General features: G+C 39.6%; 1 protein-coding gene across 3 annotated transcripts in view; it reads right to left on the bottom strand.

Annotated features, from left to right (window-relative positions):
- Positions 1-24,763, bottom strand: part of drosha (drosha ribonuclease III) — a 216,738-nt gene that overhangs the window by 67,382 nt on the left and 124,593 nt on the right. For all 3 annotated transcript variants that reach the window (XM_041814120.1, XM_041814121.1, XM_041814119.1), the window contains exons 24-25: positions 10,557-10,601; positions 1,405-1,562 (exon numbers count right to left, since the gene is read on the bottom strand). In XM_041814120.1, coding sequence (XP_041670054.1) covers positions 1,405-1,562; positions 10,557-10,601 — 203 coding nt within the window. The remainder of the gene's footprint in view (positions 1-1,404; positions 1,563-10,556; positions 10,602-24,763) is intronic.

Genomic DNA, 24,763 nt, shown 5'->3' with positions numbered 1-24,763 from the left:
ACTCTAGTCCAGATTCAATCTGAGTTTTCTCTTCAAAAGTGGCTTTAACAGAGTCCCATCTCAGCTGCTGAGGCTTGTAACTCCTTCAGAATAGTCATAGGTGTCTTGGTGACCTCTCTCACTAGTCTCCTTCTTGCAAGGTCACTCAGTTTGTAGGATGGCCTGATGTAAGCAGATTTACACATGGGACATATTCCTGACAATGACAATAAAATAACTGAACTCCAGGGGATGTTTAGTGCCTTGAAAATATTTTGTACCTGTGGAAGGTTTCATAACTGATTTATAAAATGAATTAAAGGGTACAGCTTCCTGGGGGCGAATACTATTTATAGGTACCGTATTTTAATCTGAATTGTATGCTATATTTAAATCTATCTTTTCAAATCAGGAAATAACAGGCTATTAATTTCAGTTTTGCTTTAATTTTTTCACATTTTTTCCTTCCCCTTTTGTCTGACGTCTAATACATCACAGGATGTACCAGCTATCAATGATGGTTCTAAATAATAATAATAGGAAAAAGAAAAAGAACATGACGGTTCAATATAAGGATAGTCAAATGGTTCACTTCGGAGAAGAGCTTATCCTTGTCCTTTTAAAACCAAAACAAATCCTTTTTTTGTTGACTCAGAGACGATGTTTGTGCCCTGCTTTCCATCCAGGTGTTCCTGAGATGTGGCCTTCACCAGAAATGGACAAACAGATAACCCAAAAACCTTCTTATTCTTGCCACAGCTGTCCCCAAAGCAGTTGAATAAAAATGAAAATCTAAGACTCTCTAAGGTGGACTGAAGCATGACAAAAAGAAAGGAAAAAATCTAACTGTCAAATAAGAGTTGTAGCGGCAGTAAATGAAAAAGAAATGTTTCAAAACCTTCCGACCTTGACAACTCAGTGAATCAAAACACCATTTCCCATGAGGCAGTGGGGTTAAGGCCTCACAAGTACATGTAGACTTTAGATTTGGGGACTTTAAATTTCCCTGGGCAATGTTTCCTCTCTCTTTGCTTTTAGACCCTTAGATAAGGCCAAAAAACACAAATTTACTACGGTGCCTTGAACATGACATTCAAGGCTTCATGTTTTACACAGGCAATGTTAGTGACAGGAGGAAAATGTGTACACCGCAGGGGGTAAACATAATGATGATGTGGGAGGGGGAGGCAGCATTCACAACAGACACAACAATTTAAAATGCTGGACGTTTGATAAAACTCCCAGCATCTCAGATCATATTATACATTATAATGCATCATGGCTCATCACCTCTGAAAGGAGCTGAAGACAAAGTTGAGCCCGTTCTGCAGCATCCTTGCAAATTACATCTGACCAACTCGTGCCTCACTTTGCATTTTAATTGGTTGTAACTCCAATAAACAAACAAGCGCTGAGCGGACTTACAGGGTGAGGTGGTTGAAGCCGACAGTCCTCAAGGTGAAGGCCCGGGCCAGGAGACGCACATGAGTGAACAGAACTCCGATGGACTCCTCAAAGCTGGTCAGTTTTTGAAGAACCGGAGACGTCTCAATCAGCTGCCTGTCAGTCTGAGGCTCCTGGACCTGGACGAAGGCAAAGAAGCACCAAAAGATGGGTCACAGGGAGGTAACGAAAGCATGCTGAACATGTAAAATGTACAGAAGTTTGACTGTAATGTAGGGCTGGGAAATTATGGAAGAAATCCAAATGATGACTGATTTTTTTTTAATTACCTCGATTATGATTAATGAGCGATTACCCCAAGCCTATCCAGGGTATAGTTATCAAATTTTTGTCAGGAAAGCCTAAAGAAATTGGTTAGAGACTGTGCAAAAATCTGACATTTTGTTACAGGGTATAGCCCCGGCGGGACGAAAACAAAACAATAATCAGCATTTTGTCTCTCCATGAATTTTTGAACAGTCATAACAATGACAAAACGTCCTTGTGTCTGAGACAAATTTCATGTGCAAGGTAGCAGTCTGGGCCGGAACACATTCATATTTGATTATTTCATAAATTTGTGTAAAAAGGCCATGGTGATTTTTTTTTCTTTTTTGTTCGCCATGAAACAGGAAGTTGTTTTTTAACAATCCTGTACAGCCATTAAACTTGGTGGAAAAATTCCCGGTAAGAAACTGAGGTGAATGATATGGCTTTTATTGGTGGGCGTGACATTGACCTGTTTGATGTATTCACCACTTCCAAACAGGTCGATGTCATCATCATCAGTGGCATCCAACAATACTGGACAAAACAGCCATTTTCAGGGTTCTACAAGGATTATTCCCTCTGAAGGCCTTCATCCAATTGATTTGAAATACGTACGCCTGATAGCACAGACTTATGTTGAAAAAAAAAATTCTTAAGCTCAAAACTCAAAGGGTGTGCCCATGGCAGCTTGTCAGGCTTTGATGTCTGGCACAGAAATAAGACTTTTTCCTCAAAGAAACAGATGTAGTTCCTGTAAAGTTGACCAAATTTGCCATCAAATTGGTGTGAAACATCCTGTAGGTGTTCCCATGCTATATATGGAAGCTCACAGGTCTGGCACAAAAGCTGTTGCCCCATTATTTTCCATAAAACAGGAAGTAGTTTCTTAAAGACATGACAGGTCATAAATGGTAAACCACCAGTGCTGCAGCTTTTTTGCGGCATTCCAGGACCCCGGCATACACACTTAGCCTGAAGTGTGTGAAGGTTCAAGGGCCCGTGCAATGCTGCTTGCAGTCTTTTATTAGTCAGTGCTCTAAAGAATATTCCCATTATTTTGAAATAAGCATTATTTGCTTGGGTATGTAATATGGCTTTAACTTTATTTTGTGATGTTCAAATCTAACAGGAAAAAAAAAGTTAAAACAAAAAAACTAAACAAAATAAGAAGCCAAAAGGCATATCTAATCTTAGAATAGCAAAAATGTGTCCAGCCAGACACAAACTAGCATGACCACTTTAAGGATCCTTTAAAAAGATTCAAAAAAACCTCCTGCTTACTCAATAAAGCAGTTTTGCATAAGAGCTTCACATAAATGCCTTTAAATGAAGTGAACTTCTTCAGTATGCACTGCTTGAGGGCCTGTTTAGAGTGTGTGCTTTTCCTCTGCCTCAAAACAAACTCAGATGATCTGCAGCAGATGGAATCTCTTCGTCATTAAGTTTTAAGTCAAACAGCTTGCTTTTTCTTCCCTCTCTTTCTAAATCTGGCGATTCAAATGGTCAATTAATATCTCTGGAGCTTCAGTGGCACTGTAAGTATAGAGCAGTGTATATCAGAGACTCTGGGCTGGATGACTTTGATGAGTTTTCAAAGAATAGTTATTCGTTGAGAAAATTGCAGCAGATTACACTTTTCAGATGAGCTGTTAGGCCTGTTGAGCTCTTATATAGACGGCTGAGGAAAGTATGCAGCTGTCTGGTATGGAGATATATGATGTAAACCTTTTTTTTCAGTAATTTGCACATATATTTCGGTAGTCAGGGTACCTAAAGCTTCATGGTCTGCCTACTCTTTCTGCCAAGACAACAGCATCACACTGAACATGCCTCCATGCAAACATTTCATCACAGCACCCTCTACTGCCAACAGGAAGTGACACAAATGGGCCATTTGCTCATTTCACTTACTGTGCTAAACCTTGCAAGCTCAGATTTTCAACTAAAGTCCTCAATCAATGTCTACAACACTGACATGAAGTCAACTGAAGTCTCAGTGGCGAAGTTGACCATTTTGATATCTCACCAGTTTCACAGGAAGTTGGCATAACTCTCATATGAAACATCTGATTTCATTCACTTTTCACATGTATGAAAAAGGTCACCTCGCCAGCAAGCCAGAAACATCTCTAACATAGACCGTTTCTTCGTCTTTTAGTTCTATATAATAATAATATCAGTCCTGCCCAGATCACATTTATGTATTTGAATTTTGCTTTGTCATACTGTCACCCTATCTTAATGGCTAGTATCTCATAAACAAAATGCAACATGCTCATTATTTTGATTTAATGACAGTCCTGAGGATCTCCATGACCTCTCTGTTGTGCTGAAACTGCACGGGTTGCCAACACAGCAGTGGCATCACCATGGTTGTCAGATGTACGTATTTCAAAAAGCAGTATGTGTTTTGTTTCTTCAGATGTAACTTATCTGACATGCTTCACCATAAAAAGGAAAACTTAAAATTTCTGCCTTTGAAAGGATTTTTCTGCAATGTAAACTTAAAATATTCTGTTTTGTAGAAAACTTTATTAACTCAGTCATCTCGACTGTTTTTTTTTTTTTTTTTTGTTTAAGTTTCTGGTGTAAAGTTGGTCTTGTTTCATAAATAAAGTTGGTCTCATTTCATAAATAAAGTTGGCAAAACTGCGAGTTTGAGGTCAGCCACAGTCTGTGACTGGACACCTGCTTTGTGCAAAGAACAGGGTCTCCATAGTGAATTTACAGGGATTTTACCAGACACCTTTGATTTCTTTTACATGCTGCCATTACTCCTACTCTACTGAAATGGATTATGTTGCTCCTGAGGTAAGTCTGTCTGTATTGAAATTCACAATAAGTGCATGCAAAATATACTCAGTTTGTTGTGTACTGCCAGGCTAATTTGACTGGTGCATAAGCAGACAAAGTACCTTGGCTGGTGCTCAGCGTTAGCGCACAAGGCCAACCGCTCAGACAATCGCCATGCTATTTGCTAACCTGTCATGTATATATTTAGACTGGAATGCTAACTGCTAGCACAGCATGCTAACCACTAACATGGGATGCTAATTTATGGTGTTGATGTTGAGCTATGTGCTTTGCCACTTAATGTATTAGGCAAATGGCTAATCACTAAGCTAACTGCAAATTCTGATCAATAAGGCAGCACAGACACTGCAGTGAAACCTTAAAGGGCATTTCACCTATTTTTGTTACATGGATGAACTTTGTTTGGATGTAACTAAGCCACTTTAATGATTTAAGTCTAATAAAGATATTTTAATTTAATTATCAAGTCAATCTATTTTCTTGAAAGAGAGAATTAGTGATTTACAAGGATAAATATTACATTTACTTGCTTAACCTTGACATGTGTTAATTCATGATGAGCAATTTATGTTTTGTAGTTGAAAACTAATCACACTAGCATAAAAATGACACTGATTTGTCCAGTCTGTTCTCAGACTTGACGCAACTGTTTCAGAATGAAGTTTTGCAAGGTGGATCTACCTGATAACAAACATTGAATCTGGCCAATCTATCACGTTAAGTACAAGATAATAATGTTAGCAACATTAGCAACTGGCCTAAAAACTTGCTTAATTTGGAGTAGGGTTAACATTAGCATGTTTTGTAAAACATTCTCTTAAAAGAAAGGGGGTGGGGTGAGAAGGAGCTCATGAACATTTAAAGAGACATGCATCAAAGCCAACACTCTGAGAAAGGTTGTTTAGAGCTGGTTTATACAGGGTCAAAAGCCTCCTGTGGTGTTTGATGAATATTATTCGATGAAAACATGGCACAGACGTTTCATTTAGACCACAGGGGGCTATGTTCAAAGGTGGAAAAAAGGCTTATGAATGTTCTAAAGTGCAGAAACTTCTCATCGCTGTGCCCATTAAAGACATATACTAAAAAAATGTTCATGCATATTTGTTAAATGACAAGATATCCTTGTGGATGCACTAATTAGGCTCTCAGAAACATCTAATTGGTCTCTGCGTGGAAGAACTGTGAGCTTGACCAAGACATCTTTTCATTAGAAATAGAAGGAGAGAAATGATTTTATGTGGACATTCAAAGGAAACTAAAGCACATCTGATTGACTGTGTTAGCTTGATCAATTAAGTTGTAAACTATAAAGCACCCAAAAATACGACTAAAGACAGCTACATTCAAATCCCTCTACTTTCTTCATTCTGCAGCATCTTTGTGTTTTCATGAAGAAATGACAAGTAAACACTTTCTTAGAGTCTTCCATGTCAAGCCAGAGCGTGGAGCAGAGATTTATTTTTAAACTCAGTATTTTAATTGGAGTGCCGCCAGTAATGTCATGGTTCCATCTTCCAATATGTCCTAAGAAACATTTCATTTCTGCCTTTTTCCCCTCTGTTAATTAAGGGGAGGCGTTTAAATGTCATGCATCACAACTAATGGCATCTGAAGAGTTCAGCACTCATAGGCGCTAGCTATCCTTCAGGGGGAATGGCCAGCAGCAAGGCTTCAAACGAAGTGAAGAGAGGTGGAAAAAAATCAACAGTAGTTGTGAAAAAGAGGGGAAAAAACACTTTTTGAAATGGCTTCAAAGCATCACTTTCAGCTCAGTCCAGACAGAAATCAGAATCAGAGCCGAGGTCTTTAGAGGCTCATATAAAAGCCTGAAACTCATGTATCTCTCTAATAAACCAAAGGAGGAATTTAGAAATGCAGACTAAATGACGTTCTGGTAAATTATTGTGGAGAGCTGAGCGGGTGATGATGCGCTGGTGCGGATCAAGTGAACACGGAAGACATGACGACGTGCCTGTCGACCACGAAGCCTTCCTCTGCGCTCTGTGGGGCGCGTCGTGGCACGGCTAATGTATGCGTGTATGCCAAAGACGGCATTACGCATAATTACCCATGTCGTGGCGAGCTGCCATTGCCATCCACTCAAGTCTCATTAAGGCTTTTCCTTTCTACCTCCGTGTGTCATCCCCATCTTGGTTAGCAAAGAGAACTGAAAGGAAGCCAATACTGTAGCACCAAGAGCTGTAGTTCCTCTAGTGGCCACTTGATGCTAGGAGACAAAACCAGTCCTTCCCTGTAAAAGTGCATCAAATTTCAACTTGATAGCAAATAACAAAGTTTAGATTGGATGCAAAAAATGTTTTAGTCTGTGCAACCACTCCGTTTACTCATGCAAATTTATTAAAAAGAAAAAACACTGACATAATCCATTGACAGAAGAGTGCAGGCCCTTTACTCAGTACTTAGTTAAAGCCCCTTTGGCAGCAATTACAGCCTAGAGTCTTTTGAATATGATGCAACAAGCGTTGCATACCTCCAATTCTTCTTTACAAATCCTCTCAAGCTTGAACAGGTTGGATGGGTACCGTTGATGGACAGACATTTTCAGGTCTCTGGCTTGGCCACACAACAACATTCACAGAGTTGTCCCTAAATCACTCCTATGTTGTCTTGGCTGTGTGCTTAGGGTCATTGTCATGTAGAAAGGTGAGTCTTCAGCCCAGTCTGAACTCCTGAGAGCTGCAGAACAGGTTTTCATTAAGGATATTTCTGTACTTTGCTCCATTCAGCTCACCCTGAATCCTGACAAGTCTCCCAGACTGTTGAGAAACACCCCCACAGCATGATGCTTCCCCTACCAAGCTTTACTGTTGGGATGGTATTAGGCAGGTGATAAGCGGGGCCTGGTTTTCTCCAGGCATAACATTTAGAATTGAGGCTAAACAGTTCAAACTTGGTTTCATCAGTGGATCAGATGGTGGAGGGCTCCAGTGATGACTGTCCTTCTGGAACTTTGTCCCACCTCCTCACAGGATCTCTGGATCATAGCCACATTGATCATCAGGTTCTTGGTCACATCTTTTACTAAGGCCCTTCTGCCCTGATTGCTCAGTCTGGCCAGGCTAACAACTCTTGGAAGAGCCCTGGTTCTGCCAAACTTCTTCCACTTGAGAATCATGGAGGCCACTGTTATCTTGGGAACCTTAAGATTTTTTTTGTAGCCTTCCCCAGATCTGTGCATTGCAATAATCATGTCTAATAAATTAAATTTGACTCCAATCAGGGTGTAGAAACATCTCAGCACAGACCCAAAGAAATGGGAGGACCCTGACAGGGATGCACGATATTGGCTTTTTTTTTTATGACTTTTGACTTAAACATCTGATAAGCCAATATTTACAAATTTAGGCCCTGTCCACACGGAGACGAATTCAAGAGTATACACAAACGTTTTTTGTCGTATCGGCGTTCAATGCACTCGGACACAGTGTTTCGGGGGGAGGTAAAAGCTACTTGTTGAAAACGGGTCCAAGAGTGAACAAATCTCTGAATGCTTACTGTGTCGTCTCCATGTGGACAGCCAACTGCATAATTCTTGAAACGATTACATCATGCATAGCGTAGCCCACCTATGCTGCATGTGCGTGTCAAACCAAAACAGCAATGGCGGGTTACAGGATTGTGTTCGTGCTGCAGAAGCTACTGAGCTTATTATGGCTTTTACAGCAAAATCTGATGCGCCTTTACCACCACAGAGAACAGCATACACCAGATGTTCTTAAATCCACCTCGGAGAACAACCAGAAGAGCAACCAGGAGAAAGTTTGTGGCAGTTTTCTGTGATCTTCTTCTCTCTTTTGGTGCATTTCGATGGAAGCGTTACAGCACCACTTACAGGCTTGGCATATATACTACAGTGGTCCCATGCTTACGCAGACATTTCCTGAAACAATCTCGTATTTATGGAAAACTTTTTTTAAAAACAAAACAGAAATATATTGTCTTTGTCTCCCTCTGGACAAGGCCCTATTTTAGCTGATACTGATATCTATAACGACATTTCAAATATGTATTTCAGACCTAAAACTTCAGTCCTTTGAACACATTTTAATATATAAGGATAAAAAGAAGAAACAAACTTGAGTACTTAAAGTAAAGTAAGTAAAACTTTACAAACTTACTAGTACAAAGGCAATATATGCTGATATCCACAGCCAAAACATTGGTTTTAAATATCAGCAGGAATTTTCATTTTTGCTGATATCAATATGAGGCAGATAATATCGGGCATCCCAAAAACCTGAGCTACATTTACAGAGTTTTTGCAAAGGGTCTGAATACTTAAGTTGGCGTAATATTGCAGTTTTTTTATTTTTCACATATTTGCAAAAATGTATATAACTTTTTTTTCACTCTGTCACCCTTGGTTGCTGAGTGTAAATTAATGGGAAATATAATGCTTTTTGTGACTCTAGCATCACACTACAACATAAGAAAACCAAAAAAGTGAATGCACTGTATATCACAGAGAGAAAAATTATTACGCCTGTTTATTCCAAAGTATCATTCAGCCCTATTAAGTATCTTTCATTGTTTTGTAAAGCTGCATGTATTTTCCTTGTTTTAACTTCTTCATTTACATCATTTATCTATCATTTTAATTACAGGAATCATGCTTCAGCACGGGCCTTTTTGGTTTTGATTATTTGACATTTGCAGTCCCATTGCTCATGTAAAGCTTCATCCTCTTAACCAAACATGGTTGACATGCAAACCTAAAGGCTTTGAAAACACAGTCAACAAACCAAAATGAGAGGTCACTGTGGCTACATCCATAAGTTTAACAGTCAACAGGGTTGACATCCTTTTACATCTCTACATAGCTTTTCTTTTTTTAATCAAGGTTTAAACTCCTTTTGGCCTTCATCAATCATACAATGAATAATCAAATAAATAAAGGATGGCAGAGATGTTTTCATTGTGTGAAACTGCTCAGATTATATCATCAAAAGGTCAGGATGCCATGACACTACCAAGAGGTTGGCACAATTTAACAGGCGTTACCCCGCTGGCAGGGGAGCACACAGAGGAAACCTCAGCCATGCGCACTGTGTGGTAATGAGGCCGCGGCTCTGAAGCGGCTAATGACTACTCATGCAGCACTGTGTGGAGTCCCCCCCCCCTTGCACCACAGAGCGGTTGTAGGGCTGACCCCAGGGCTCCACCCTTACCCGCGGAGCCTGCCGCTGGGGCCTCTGCTGTGCAACTCACCGGGAAAACAGACTGCTGGATGCGACAGGTTTATTTTGGGCTCTGACAAGGCGTCGTGGATGAAAAATCCAAGGGGTGAAGAGGTGAAGATGAAGCAAAACAAACATATATACAACGTACAAGCAGTCAAACTCAAAGCTTTTTGGATTAAATGTAGGAATGCAAAAGATAGGAACACTCTGAGATGAATAAACTGCTTAAGACGAGTCTCGGCATTCACACAAAGAAACACTTTCCCCACACAGACACATCAGAGAGAAGGATGCCTGTCGGTCCCTGGGGGCTTCATGTGATTCGGGACTGTAATCCTGTTAAGGCATCTTTGATCTCTTCTTCCAAATCCTAATTTCAAACAAATGCTGTTGACATGTTCAATGTTTCTGGGCAGATCATGCAAAGCAAAGGATGGCTGTGGAGAGACGACCGAGGAGGCAGAGAGCCTGAGTCAAGGCGTGTGATGATGGAAGAGAGGAGTAAGAAAAGAGAAGGAGTGAGTCAATGAAAAAAGGGGATTAGGGTCTCGACCATAATGGCGAGCGGTGAGACATGGGGGGGGAGAACAATGGAGACTTGTGAAAGGCTACTGGGGGCCTTGTGACAGCTTTAAAGAACTCAGTGAGCCTCAGGCGAAATAACTAACAGCTTTTCCACCTCTGTTAGCACCAACCTCACGCACAGATACACACAAGCAAAACGCTGCTTTCAGGTTGGAGAAACTTCAAAGATGGAGAAGGCTTTTGTGTCGTGGGGTTGAGGCGGGATCTAATGAGAGGCACCAGGCCAAATAAACATCAATAATGAAACATATCTCGACTCACCTGCAGGGGGTGTGGTGGGAAGTTGAGCCAGACCTCCCGCATGTCCTGCAAAGACAGAAGAGGAGGGGAGAGAAGAGAGTGTTCAGTACAAAGGTCAGCTTCATCTAAAAATATAATTCTCAGAATAAACAAACAGTTTAAAATAAATGAAAATACATTTGATGAAAGTGTTGCATGACATTCTTGGAAAAAGTATAAAGTTTCTTAAAGATGCCAGCATGATGTTAACATTTCCAATGCAATCTAATAAGCCTCTGCTGCAGGACAAACGTGCCAGAACTGATGATTTCAAAGGATTTATGCTTTACTTCAAAGTGGGGTTATCAGCATTGATTACAGTGCAATTCAGGTCTGTGATTAGTGAGTTAATTTCTTTTTTATTGCACAAATCACATGCTTTATTGGCCTTTTCAACACACTTTGATTAAGCCATGTCAGTTTTTCCCTGCAGTGATGTAAAATAAGTCCACCACAACTCCTTAATGTCTCAATTCACTTCAAAAAAACCAAAGACACCTCAGTGGACAAATCAGAAGTCATCTGAACTTCGTACAACTTTGTATAATCAAATATTTACCCTTTTACCACTTCTTTAGTGTTCCTATTCTGTTTTTTTTTTTACTTCTTTCTTCATTATTTTGTATGAAACTTGCTACAACAAAGAGATTAAATTTATTAATTGAATTTCAACTCTTAACAAATGTGTATGAATTCTATTACTATTCCTGAAATGGCTTTATATCATTTTACTTCTTTAATTCCAGGTAAATGTTGTGAGTGAAAATAAATGTTAATTTGTAAGGGCTTAATATTTGCTATTCTATAGAAGCTCCTTCTAAATGTGTGGGGTTCTACACGTATGACATACTTCATGTCATGTCTTGAAACTTGCTATGGCTGCTTAAATTAGTTAAATCTAAATCTATCCCTGTCTAAGTTCTTTTTTTTGTGGTTTAATTCATGTCATAATCTTCAATTTACTTCAAGTCCCTTATTTTCTTTGAAAGGGAAAGCAGGACTGTATTTTAAACAGGAATTAAATCAAAATTAGTTAAGAAAGTACAAAAAAAATCTAAAAAAAAGTAAATAAATGCAAATTAATGGTATTTCAAATATTTTTATCATTTGACAACCCTACTTTTAACGCTGTCAAATAGGTATTTTTAAAATCCCAATAAATCGCTGAAGGTAAACAGTAAATCACAATTTAAAGATTCAAGTATTTCACAAAGCATCATTTGAAATACAAATTGACAATGTGAAGCTTTTGTTTTTAATTTTCTGGGTGGATGGATTATGAATGAATGGATGGATAAATAGAGAGTTGTTTGATGGATGGATGAAAAGTTGGATGGATGGATGGATGGACAGATGGATGGATGGATGGATGGATGGATGGATGGATGGATGGATACTTTATCAATCCTGAGGGTAAATCAAGATGTTGACGTTTAAAAGAGTCCTGCACTGCTATACCAGAATCGTTCATAGGAGACAGCTTCAAGGTGTCTATTCTGACAAATATATACACTGTTGAACTTTTAAGGTGTCCCCATTTAGCTTCTGTTTCTTACTTTTTCAGATATAGACTTTGTCCATACACAACATTTGTTGCACTGGCAGTGCTCGTTATGAGACAAAACTGATAGTAGTCCGCTGTTTTCTGTGATCAGCTTCCTGAGTTTAAATTAGCTCTCTCGGTTTAAAAAGGTTCAACTTTTTGGAACGGTGCTGCTCCTCTTGAAATCAGCTTTGTCAACAACAAATGGTAGAAGAGAAACTGATTTGACTCATCATTACAGTTTCCAGGTCTGCTAATGCCAGGACATTATTCTCTTACATGGTTTTGATGGGGATTTTGAAGAAAGAAAATTATCAAGTGCACAAAGCTATTTAAAGCAGACCTTACAGTGTGATCAAGCAAAGAAGGGGTCAACTTTTGTAACTTGGCAACAAAACATGCATGTGAGAAATGCTCTTAAACTGTGGTTAGGGGAGCTGTCTGCAGAAAATACATTATCTGTGGACACAGATACTTTCTTTGTAATTCGATTGTCTTAATCTAAAGGTACTGAAGGTACTGATGTGTTTGGTGCCTACATGAATGCCAGCCTTTGTGACTATTTTTTGTCAGTATGTATGATCTTATTGTTGTATACATGTGGGGGGCGGACACATGTCCATGTATCACCCTTGATGTAGCTTTTTCTTGCTGTCTCTGTCAGCAGGAGTGGCCAGAGTCATTAAGAGTGCTCCTTCATTTATACAACTTGTGGTACTTGACTCAAGTCTGCAAAACACGTGTAGAAAATCACTCCTTACACTTTAAAATAGCACTTTGTAACATGCACTTTAATCAGCTGAGTTTTCATTTATCTTGCTGTAGCCTGTTGGCACACCGTAAGTACTATGGTTCTGGCAAGGGGCAACAGATGTAAATTAGCAGTTTTGCATTTGTCTTTTATACTTGTGTCATCTTTTTTGAGTGGTGCAGAACAGAACAAGAAAAGTGAAGAGACATTAGGTTGACAGACATGACAAAAGTAGATAATTTTTTTAAATCAAAGGTACTTTTACAAAATGCAGTTGAGGAACTAGTGCATACTTAAAGGGCTTTCTGCAAGAAATAATTCAATGGTGTTTATCTCTTCTTCACATTTTTATATTTTTTTATCTTTTATTTTTCGTTAGATTCATTTTTTCACATTGTTACTTGACTACTGCTTTTTAAGAAAAGCAAACAAACAAACATATGTTTCTATTCTGTCTTGTGCAATATGGGTATGTGCAATATACATGGGTTGTTGGTCCTTATTGGTACATGCTCCTTCATTGGTATGTGCTAATCCATATCCTTGCAAAATAGATGGATTTGCCAGACTCATGTCTGCCATCAGGAATATCCATCTAGAAAGGCTCCAATCCACAACATTTATTTCAGACCGAACACTTTGGACCAATCAGTATCATTTGAGGAGAACAAGGTGGTAGCTACGGGTAGGTTTATCTGTACTCCAAGCCGTTTACAATGGCTGCCTCCAGTGCAGTGATTAACTCGGAGGCAGTGTTAATTTTGGCAGTGATTTTTAATTTTAGTCTTTAAATGAAATGCATTTTAGTTTTAGTCACATTTTTGTAATTTGTATCTGTTTAAGTGTCAATCTAGTTTTAGCCAACAAAAACTCAAAATATTTTAGTCTAGTTTTAGTCCATAAAAAGTCCTCACATTTTAGTCTTTAATTTTAGTCCGAGCATTTATTTTCTTGCCTAAATCTGTTACCAAATCATGGTAGTGTGTTCCATGCACCCAGCCAAACCTGGGGTCTCTGCTTTCTACAGATTAGAGGCAGAGTAGCTATAGCTGCATCGTTTGTTGACAGATTGACCCTCAGTGGTGTAATATTACGGATTTTAAATGTCCCACGAAAACTACAACACATTTTAGTTTAGTTTAGTTTTTGTCATCCTGATGAAAAATAAACTTAGTTTTTGTCAGTTTTAGTCATCACAGATCTATTTTTGTTAGTCTTAGTCTAGTTTTTGTCATGAAAAAAAAAGGCTGTAGACGAACATTTTTAGTCGACAAAATTAACACTGCTCAGAGGTAGCTGTGGCGTAGCTTTAGTTTACTATAACTGGACCATGTGTCAGCATAATAAAAGGAATAAAAAACACCACAAAGCTTTTCATGAAGGGAAAGATGTTTTTGCTCTCCTGCAGACCTGCTTCAGCATGAGCTTGTTGGAGTTACAGGGGGAAGGGTTAATTGTTGTGCGAGTAGGAGTATACGATGGCTGCTAGGGGAATGATTAGTTCAGATGTAGCCACAGCAGCGGTTGGCATCAGTTTTATTCACAATGAAAGCGCCACCTATGGCAGCGGTAGCCTTTCAGCTCAAGAGAAGCGCATGCATACGTGTCCTGTTTTGTTGATCTGATCTGACCTGATCTGATTTCTGAAAAGTCTTGCCCTTCCCAAACATATTGTATGGGAGCTTTCCAAAACGAATGACACAATTGCAACTTTTTGCGATTGCATTTAGACTCACTGTGCAGCACTACAATTCACTACTGAATCTTTTCTGGGGCAGGAAGGAGAGTTATATCCAACTGCAAGCTCACAACAGTAGTTTACCTATAACAACCTAAAACAACAAAATAGCACGCTATTATCATATCTTAAAATAAAATTGTGTTAATTTTCATCCTTAACCACATCCTGATTAAGACATTAACAATGACAGCCCTTATTCATTTCACTGGCCCTTGCTCGTTTTGAAAAATGATGGGTTTAACTTCTACTTCTGGTGAACATCAAATGTTTTCACTGCAGAAAGTTTCAATAAAAACCTACAGTGGTAGAAAAAAAAGGAGCATTTTTGCATGCATACTTTAAAGAGACACTGATACTGTGGTTTTAATTTCAATACGAAAAATATGCAGTTGCTATTCTTGCAATATTTTCTTGATTCTTTCATTAAAAAAACAAAGTTTGAAATGTGAGATTAGATCGACTTATTTGGTTGGATAGAAGAGAAAAAGCCTTGGAAACTAGCTCAAACTAGCTCAATACGACATATAGAAGCAGCATTTAGACTAAACCAGGCTCTTAATGAAGCAATTATTTCTTTATGATTCCTCAGTGGATTAAAAAAAAAACCTGAGGAGGTGATGACACACCGCAGTTGGCTCCATGTCAGGGACAATGCATTGGCAAGGCCAAGTGCTTTAAGGTGCTATCAGCAGCCCCAATGGGGGGGTGGTGAAACAAAACGGCAAATGAGTCAGCATCTCATTTTGAGACCAAGAGGTCTGTATATCGACCACCCACTGGGGACTAAGGTGGGGGTGGGGGGTGTGGATTGGAGCGAAAGGCGCGGAGGTGTTACGGTTGGAGGGGTTGGTGGGATTTGGCTCTGAGAGGTGTGCTGTCTCTGGAGACACTCTGACAGAGCTGGACTCCCCTGCCTGTGGAGAAATATGTGCAAGATCAACATGTTTTTATAAGATCCAACGTCTGAGATCCAAGAGACAGAGCCTCAAAAACAAACGGCAGAGAGAAAGATAGAGAGAGCGAGAGAGAGAGGATAAGCTGTGGCTCAAGTTGTTGCCAAGGACAACGCCGGTCAGAAGTAGTTTTGGGCCTGAGGTCTAATGTTGGGTGAGTCATAGTGGTGATAGAGATGTGGCGAGGGCCTCTAAAGTACAGTATCACTCAGGTGTTTAAAAGGTTCAAGGAGATAAACCTTTGAAATGCGCTGCTAGCCCGCAGGGGGGGTTGTGTGTGGTCAGCGGCATCGAATGGGCGCCTCATCTTTGCAACCCACCCAGCTGGCAACCCATCGCCTTGAGCGGCCAATGAAAAATTCATGAAAGTGGTCAATACGTTTGAGCAAATGCTTCCTTTCGGTTGCCTGTCTCTGAGGCTGCCACTGGAGTTGGAAAGCACTAAGTATAGAGCAGGTATCAAGTCATCACGGAGCCTGCTCGTGAATACAACATGCTGTTCTCGGCTGTGCAGGATGGCATCGCTTAAAGGAAAGTCAATAGCACTCACTAATGGATTGCTGCCTTTGACTTGGTGATGTTGGAGGCACACGTATTAGAGCTGGAAGTTATAATGACGTTTAAAAAGTACAGATGTATTTTCAAATGAGATAAAGGGTAAGAAAACACAGTTTACATGAAAACAATTAATGTTGATGATGATCAAAAAGAACCACTGAACAGGATATGTCTCACATCTATGCAACCGCCCACTGAAAGTGTTTGGGAGACACTGACAGAGTTCCTACATGCTTTTAAAATCAAATTTAAGACATTTTAAGACCTGAACTTAGAATTTTAATACACCTTTTTGCACAGCAAACTGTCAAAAAATGAGATGTACAATATTTCTTGGTACCCAGGACTGCATTTTCTGATTTAATGAACTGTTTACAAAATGTCAAATGGTGCAGGGCAAACTTTTTTTGATATTTTTTGATGATCTCTTGCATATCAAATTCCTCAATTCTATCAATATACAGAGTATTGATAATTATCGTATACACATTTTTGGTGCTGAGAAGGTGTGCTGATTTTAAACAGTTTACCTATTCAAAAGCAGAATCATACTTTTTGTTAATACCTGTTAAAATATGGGTGGGCTGCAAGAATTTTAAGTTGGCAATGTGGTAGCACAGATGTTGGAGAACTGGACTACTGTTTCACAACAGTACTGAGTTTATTAAGACACAATGAATAATCAGAGAGGGGTCTGAGGCCCTCCTCCAGGAAATTTGCAACATCCGACACTAAATTCCCTGAATTATGGGGAATATTTATGCAACAATCTGTGGGTGAAGATGATTAAAATCGTAAAATGAAGTTGGCTAGATAGCAAAGATTAAGTAAGGACGTCTTTCTCAAAGTGCCTGCTAAAAAACAAGACCTCTGACTGGTAAAAAAACAGACTTTTTATGGCCTAAAGTGCAATTTAAGACTAAGACTTTTTAAGGATCTGCAGGCACCCTGGGTAGAACCTCAGCAGAAAAAAAAAAATTGGTAAAAATAAAAGTATTAGTGGAGCCCTTTGCTGAAATTTGATGAACAGACTGCCTGCAATTAGTTGTCACAGCCCGTCACAATGCATTGTGGGATACAGAATGAGGGATAGCACTAGCTGCTAGCAGGAGAAACTGATTACAATTTGATGAAGACATTCAACGTACATGTTACTGGTCGGGATTTAATCTTTAAAGACCCAGAAAGTTACCCAAGTTGCAGACTCGCTAGAAACGCTTCTGTTATGGACGCAGAGGCAATGATAGCATCTTTAGAATGGAACAATGGACATGCCGCAAGAGGGAACAAAAGTAAATGGCTACGATTTATGGTTCAAAAGCTATTCAACTTTTTGAAACCTTTCTCTTCTTGTTGTATTTGACGTCTGTTTCAAGGAGTTAACAGACTCATAATTCTGGAGCTGACTGAAAAAGGAAGTGACTTTAACAGTGCGTCCCTAGTGGGAACTAGATGTGAGAGAAAAAAAAAAAAAAATCAATTCTTAGATGCATCGTGATGGATGTAGGAGTGGAAGAATCTGAATTAATTTATAAACGTCCGATAATCGATAATAATTTAAATATCTAATACCGTAGAATAGCAGGAACAAAAATGAAAAGGTGAAACTCTGACATGCAGTGCATAACAGTAAGATTTAGATTACCAGTTGTCTGTCATCTGTGAAAAAGGACATTTTTATGCTTGTAATTTCAGAAATGTTAAGAGGAAAGGATACTACCAGTGCAATTGTAAATGTCCAATTTACATCTTCCATCAGAAGATAGTGGAAATTTAATTCATCTCTTTTTGTTCTAAACACAAATGTAATGTTTTATTATGTTTGACAGTGAGAACAACAGATATGTAAAAAAGAAATATAAGTGCTTAAAAATGCATCAACAATTGATTAAGAATCAAATTGTAGCCCTATGAATCATAACCGAATTGAATCGTGAGGAGCCTCAAGATTCTCATCTCTAGTGGGAACATGCAAGCAGAGCAGATCAGAGTCCTGCACAGGTCCAATTTTGCAAAATTTCAACCACCCAAGCCTGTAAAGTCAACCCCTTACCTGTTATTTCCCCATTCAATGCCCAGATCCACACGGACCTGTAAATACCAGAGCCTGACCTGATCCGTGATTAAATGCAAAGTACACATGCAGTCGTTCACTTTCATTTAAGAGTAATTTCTCTGGCTCCGAAAAAAAAAAAAAAAACATTTGCCAGAGAACAAGCCCACATATGAGCTGATAAAGAGGTAACACCAGAGAAAAACTGTGCCTAAAATTACCTAAAAACTTCAAGGAAGGAGTATTTGCTTATCTAAATGTAAAAATAATGATAATCATTGTCATTTAGCCTTTGATTTTCTATTTTTTAAATTGTTGCCACCCACCTACATTCTGTTTATCTTTATCTGTGCCTGCACCTGTGAAGTTATACAATTTTTTTTTTTTTTCCCATAGCTGAAGGTTTTCACCCATCACCTGTCGGGAAACCGCAGTTACCCAACCAGCTGCAGGACTCTAGAGCAGATACACTTACTAGCAAAAGAAATAAGAGAAGCTGATGCTCTGCTGAAATTAAACAAATGTGCATACATCAAAAAGGATTTATTCCATTAAGTACAGGTATGTTGTGCCTTTGGAGCAGTGGAGGGTCATGATGGTGTGACAGACTGCCACTCAAAGGGGAAACACTGCTGCTAAAAATATTCGGATGCAATTTTATAGTCCATCCTGCCTAACTCTACCACTAATTGCCCCCAAATACTCATTAAGGTATTCATCTGCAACATACTCTGTGATGCACATGCAGAAAATGAGGCACAGGAAAACACAGGGAAGCAGAAAAATGAAACAAAGACCAAGGATGTGAAGTACACACAAGTTTCTTCAGCTTGTGATCAAGGCTTATGATTAAAATCCATCCACAGGGCACACGCAATCCGCCCACATGCTGTATATAGACCCGAACAGCTAATGTTTCAATTACAGCCATTCCAAAGACAAGGCAGACAATGATTAAGCCAGCATCGAGTGGGGATTTAAGAATAACAACAGGTTTTTTTTTTCCTCCCTCCCTACTCTGTCTCTTTCTCTCTCCCAGCACGAGGAAGGTATAATTACTGGGGGCACAAATCATCATGTGCAGCAGCTGAATCACAGCCATTTGGAGGATGGAGCTCTTGTGCTACACGCAGAAATAAAGGAGGGAGAAAAAGGCATATGCAAACATGTTTATTCGAATGTCAACGGCCTAGTCGTAATGAGAGTTGAAATTAACTGCAAAATGAAAGGCGACACGGTGAAACTGCCTGTGATCTACGCTTTAAGGTGGGCTTCAATCAGCGCCTCTAGAACTCGCAGGGGAGTGAGAACGCAGGCTCAGTCTTGCACATGATCAGGGCTCGCAAGCCAACCGTGAATAGGCAACACCACTACCCACACACCCTCTCTCTACCCCTGGGAATGTTGGCCATCCATGATTGGGACATAATGGTGCTCTTCTCTGACAAGGTCCAATGCTCCTTGACAAATTGGTCTCTAGCTACTGGCTGCCAATCAATCCATCAAACATAGTAGTGCAGCAGGGGAATCAATAAAAGATAGCACCGCTGATCGATACCAACATAAAAGCAGCCTAAAACGGAGGCTTCTGCCTGAGGAAAGTCAAGGTGATCTACCAAATACGGGGGAACTAACTTTAAAGTCTATCACAGGATTTATTGTTGGAATAAAAGCACAACTTTCACACTTTCTCTCAGCGTGGGCATAAAACATGTACGTGAATGGAGAATGTCCTGTGATTGTGTGCATGCATTCATTCTCTGAGCCAATACCACACCAAGGACACAGCGTCGAAGGCACTCTCATTCAAACAGTGGATATGTTCGCTGCAGCTGTCACAGGACTAGGCGTATAAATTGCACGGATATAAACTGAGAACGGGGAGGGAAATTGGGCAGTTGAAGTGGTAAAAAAAAATACCAAAGGGGGAAAAAAAGAAGAGGAGTGCATTCTTGTGGTTTATGTCACAGAAAATAGAAACACAGTAATTCTCAGAAATACTCATATCCAGTGAATTTCCTTTAAAGAAGGAGCAGAAATAAAAGATCTGTGTTTGTACAGAGAGCTTTAATCCTCTCTACAGGAAGTCACTGCTGCTGCAAGCCAGTGTAGTGGCCTCGGTATGGAGGCAGCCTTTCACCCGTGTGAACATGTAAGCCTAGCACACTCTACTGGTGTACCAAGAGACCAGAACTCTGTCAGAGTAAGTCATGTTTAGCAAATACAGTTAGAGCCTGGTGTATTGGCAATACATTCAAAATGCACACTAGCACAGATAATGACAATGACAGACGTGCCTGATCTTCATACAGGCATGTTTGTTACATCCAAGGTAAGTTTGTGATCCTTATACAGTTATTTCAATGAGACCCTTCCCTTGATGCCAAACAGTAAATCAGAAATGTTATCATTATCATCATACGACATGGGCATTTGTAATAAACATATTGCAAAAGTTGGAATTCATTGCATTAAAAGAAAAAAAAAAAAAAAAAAAGAAAAATCTATGGAAACAGGCAATGCTTAGTCACTCAGCACTTTTACCTGGTGAATGGAGGCCACAATCTCAATCTGGTGCCACTTCAGAGGTGAAAAAGTTGCATATATTTTTTACTTATTTTGAATTTAGGTGAACGTGCCATAATCAGCAACATTACACTTTTTCTCATATCATCATGCATGCCCAAGACAAAAAAAAAACAGACTCAGTATAAAATGATCAAATTAGTATTGTATACTTCAAATGTAAATTCCACCACCAGGGGCTTCAAAAACAAAACATTAGCAAAATAAGGCGTACAGACACATGCTCCTTAGCTCCGCCCACCTCTGCAGATCACTTCCTGTTTTAAATTAAGGACTTTGTCCAACAAAAACTGCACTTCATAAGGTGTATTATTATATGAAACTGTACATCACCGCTTAATTTCACAGAATGAGAAAAAAAGCTGTTGAAAGTGTCATTCTTGATTTTAAATAATTGGTTAATGCTGTGAGCTATTCACAAAGCATTCTGGGTTAGAACACCCACACACTACAGGTTTCTGAGCCCAATTTGAGGCAAGATTTGCTTCACCCAGTTCTGGGGATGTATCCTGAGCGAAGGCTTGTGGCAAACAATTATTTGTCTGAATAATCCTCGAGTGTTAACCTTGCAAAGCAGATGGATATGCCCGTTTCAGTGTTTCTCACTGGGGAATTCATATTGCAAAGCTCCCGTCTGAACCGTTTGGGCCCGGTTAGAAAGTGACAGGACCAATCAGCGACGAGGGGCAGTACTTTAGGGCGCAGCATAGTCATGACGTAAGCAAGCAGCACCAAGAGGCCGGCGCAATTATTTTTATTATATAATTTCTTCGTTAAAAAAAGAACAAAGAACAGCAGTGAGTTGTTTTCTTTTCGAAAACGACAAAGGCTGTGTACTGACATGTTTACAGTCGCCATGGCTCACGTTATGCAGTTCTCTATAGAGCTTATTTCTCGGTAGGGGTGCAGCTTGTTAGTGGCTATGACTTCATGTGTTTTGTTGCTCTGATTGGCCAGTAAAGATGTGACAGACAGAGCGTTCCCTAACCCTAACCCTTTTTTTTTTTTTTTTTTTTTTCTGAAGTCACATGAGGTAGTCAGCAGGTTGGCAGGTGTGGTCTCCAGTGATTTGACAGTCTGGCTGAGTCGTCTAGTGTGTGCACTCAGAGGATTATGAGATGGAAGAACTGTTTGAATTTGTCCTCATGTCTGTGGTCTACCATTGTTTGGAAAATATGTTAAAGATTTGAAAACCGTCTAGTGTCTGGCCTTACCGTTTAAGCTCTTCTCCCTCATTATGTGAAATTTATCCATGAATAGTGCCCTGATACTTTTAACACAATTTCTTCCTCCTCATGAGAAATTCATTAATGAAACCAAAATGTTGGTTTACTGTTCAGTAAACACACTGTGCAGAGTGCAGTTGTTGTTGAGCAGAATACTCACTTCCAAACATGAAGCAAACAGTGGAGATAGGTGGAGCTGAGCTGTGAGTCCAGCCTCTACCTGGCAAGTGGGCTGACATGACCAAGGGTGAGCTTTGGCAACTGAGCTGGCAACTAGCAGAGAATAACCGTGGTTCATCAGAAGATCACAAGAAAACAGCACAAACTAAGATGAAGCAAAACAATTGCAGCTTCAGTAGCAGTTTCCACTGCATTATGCAGAAGTCTTTTACATAGCATCGATCATTCCTAAAGCAATGTTACAAAAGTGCTGTCTCCATAACAACAGTGTTAATTTCGTCGACTAAAACTCTGACTAAAAGTGTTTGCTGACAGCCTTTTTTCCTTGAGAAAGACTAGACTTAGACTAATCAAAAATAGATCTGTGATGACTAAAACTGACTAAAATTAAGATTAGTTTTCGTTGGACATTCAAAATCCATGATACTTCTCCACTGTGGGTAAATCTGTCAAATACAATGTGTCTGTAGCTATTCTGCCTCTCAGCTTTAGAAAGCAGGGACCCAAGGTTTGGCAGGATGCACAGCATGATTTGGTACGAGACTGAGGTGAGAGAATAAATGCTTGGACTAAAAGTAAAGACTAAAATCTGAGGACTTTCTATGGACTGAAACTACACTAAAATGTTTCTGAGTTTTTGTCAACTTAAACTATACTAAAACTATAGAGTATAAATGACTATAATGTGACTAAAACTAAAAGGCATGTAATCTAATGACTAAGACTGAGATAAAAATAGCTGTCAAAATTAACACTGCATGACAGCCACTTTGACAAGACTGTTGAACAGTACCGTTTCAGCTGCAGAAAATCAGAATTTCTCTGGAGTTGAAAAAGTTGGAACCATCTTAAGTTATTTAAGTGCTTGACTAAAAAAATGCATAAAACATCAGAGAAGTAATTTCCTAATGAAAATATACCACAGCAAAAAAATCTACAGTATCGTACCGTAGCTGTAATTGACAACACCTACGCCTACATGGACTGCATTTATTTGGAGAGGATTGTATTTTTAAGGCTGTCAAACTATTAAAAACTTTAATTGCAAAAAAATCAGAATTTCTGGAATCAATCAAGATTAGCAAAAAAGGTCCATAGATTGTTCCATAGATACTAAAGGCTAAATTTATTTAACTGTGTTCATCTTTATTTATTTCCAGTATAAACACGTTGTTCGTCTTTTTATTTTGTGGAGCTGCTGGTTTGAAGAAGCCTTTATTTCATTTGTCTAATGCAACATTAAACGGGAAAATATCTTGGAGCAGATTTGTACTTTGTTCCTGGCATCTGTTTGATATTGGTTTCCATTAAAATACTTGGGAATTAAAAATCTAATTGGAAAAATAGGACTGAAAGATTCAGACCTTTTATGCAGTCTTCATTTGATTCAGTTAAAAGCTTCTCTAAAGCTCTTTAATTGCACTGCCCCCATCGACAAGACAGAGAAAGCTACAGTGCCATCCTACCAACCTCTAAAGCGCCATGGTGACCATCTCAGTTGTCACAGCAACCTTTGTTACATTTGGTTTTCTGAGTGCATATGCTTGTGTGCTGGCGTTAATAAAAGCCAGCAGTTTAGCCCATGGGCGACTTGTGAGATCATCATTATGGTGATTGCTCCTCTAAAGGGGGCCCTTCCCTCAGGACAGCACAGTGGCATCAACATCTCTTCCCAGCCATATTGCACTGCTGTTGAGTCCAGGTTGGGAGCAATGGAGCAGCTCCCCCTGAAGAAGATGTTTCCTGCCTCTCTGCTGATGCTTTAATAACCTCCACAGTAATGTCATTAGCAAATTAGCATCTATTGTTTCCTGCGGGCTTCTGCGCGCAATGGAGCTAGATTTGAACCTTGGAAAAAGGCTTGTTGTTTGGGAAAGGTGATGTGAGACAAAAAGTGGTTGGAAACAACGGTTACACTCCAACCATGAATGCCATACCAATTAGGGAGTAACAGAGTGAAGGAGAGAGAAAAAAGAGGCCCTTGTTTGTCAGGCGAGGTATTGGGGTGGAAATTACATGCATGCTTTGTCTTAGGTAGTCAATTCTAAATTCTACCTCCGGAGTTGTGGGGCTTTTGTGTTGCCTTGTCATAAGAGGACTGGAGCGCAACATCTGTGGGGGTAATGACATCCCGGGGTGTTCGATAGAGGGAAGAGAATAGAAAAGTACAGACGGAGAAAACAAGAGGGAGCAAAAAGGAGAGAGGCACCAGCCGGTATCCTGTTGTTCCAGAGAGAAAAGGAGGGTATGGGACTGATCACCCATGTGTGAATGCAGTACCGTTCCCATAAATAGGAGTGGCGAAACCTTCCAGGGTGTGATACTGAAAAAAAAAAAAAAAAAAAAAATGAAGGGTCGTTCAGTTTTTGTACAGCATCCCATTAGTTTGGTAATGTGCTGTGTGAAGACCCATTCTGACGTGTTACACTAGAAATACAAAAGGCTTTGAGTGGTCCTCTCCCTCCGTCCTTCAATCCCCTTGGTCTGTATCATCTTACCACCCGGCTGGTGTTTGGCTTTCTGGTCTGAGTCCATCTGTCTCTTCTCAGCTCTGTAGAGCCATCAGGAGAATTCAGCAGGTGGGAGGGGGAAGCTTTG

This window comes from Cheilinus undulatus, linkage group 19 (genome assembly GCF_018320785.1).
Source record: "Cheilinus undulatus linkage group 19, ASM1832078v1, whole genome shotgun sequence".
NCBI classification, from domain to species: Eukaryota; Metazoa; Chordata; class Actinopteri; order Labriformes; family Labridae; genus Cheilinus; species Cheilinus undulatus.
The sequence above is the reverse complement of the archived record's forward strand: the minus strand, read 5'-3'. Positions and strand labels throughout refer to the sequence as shown.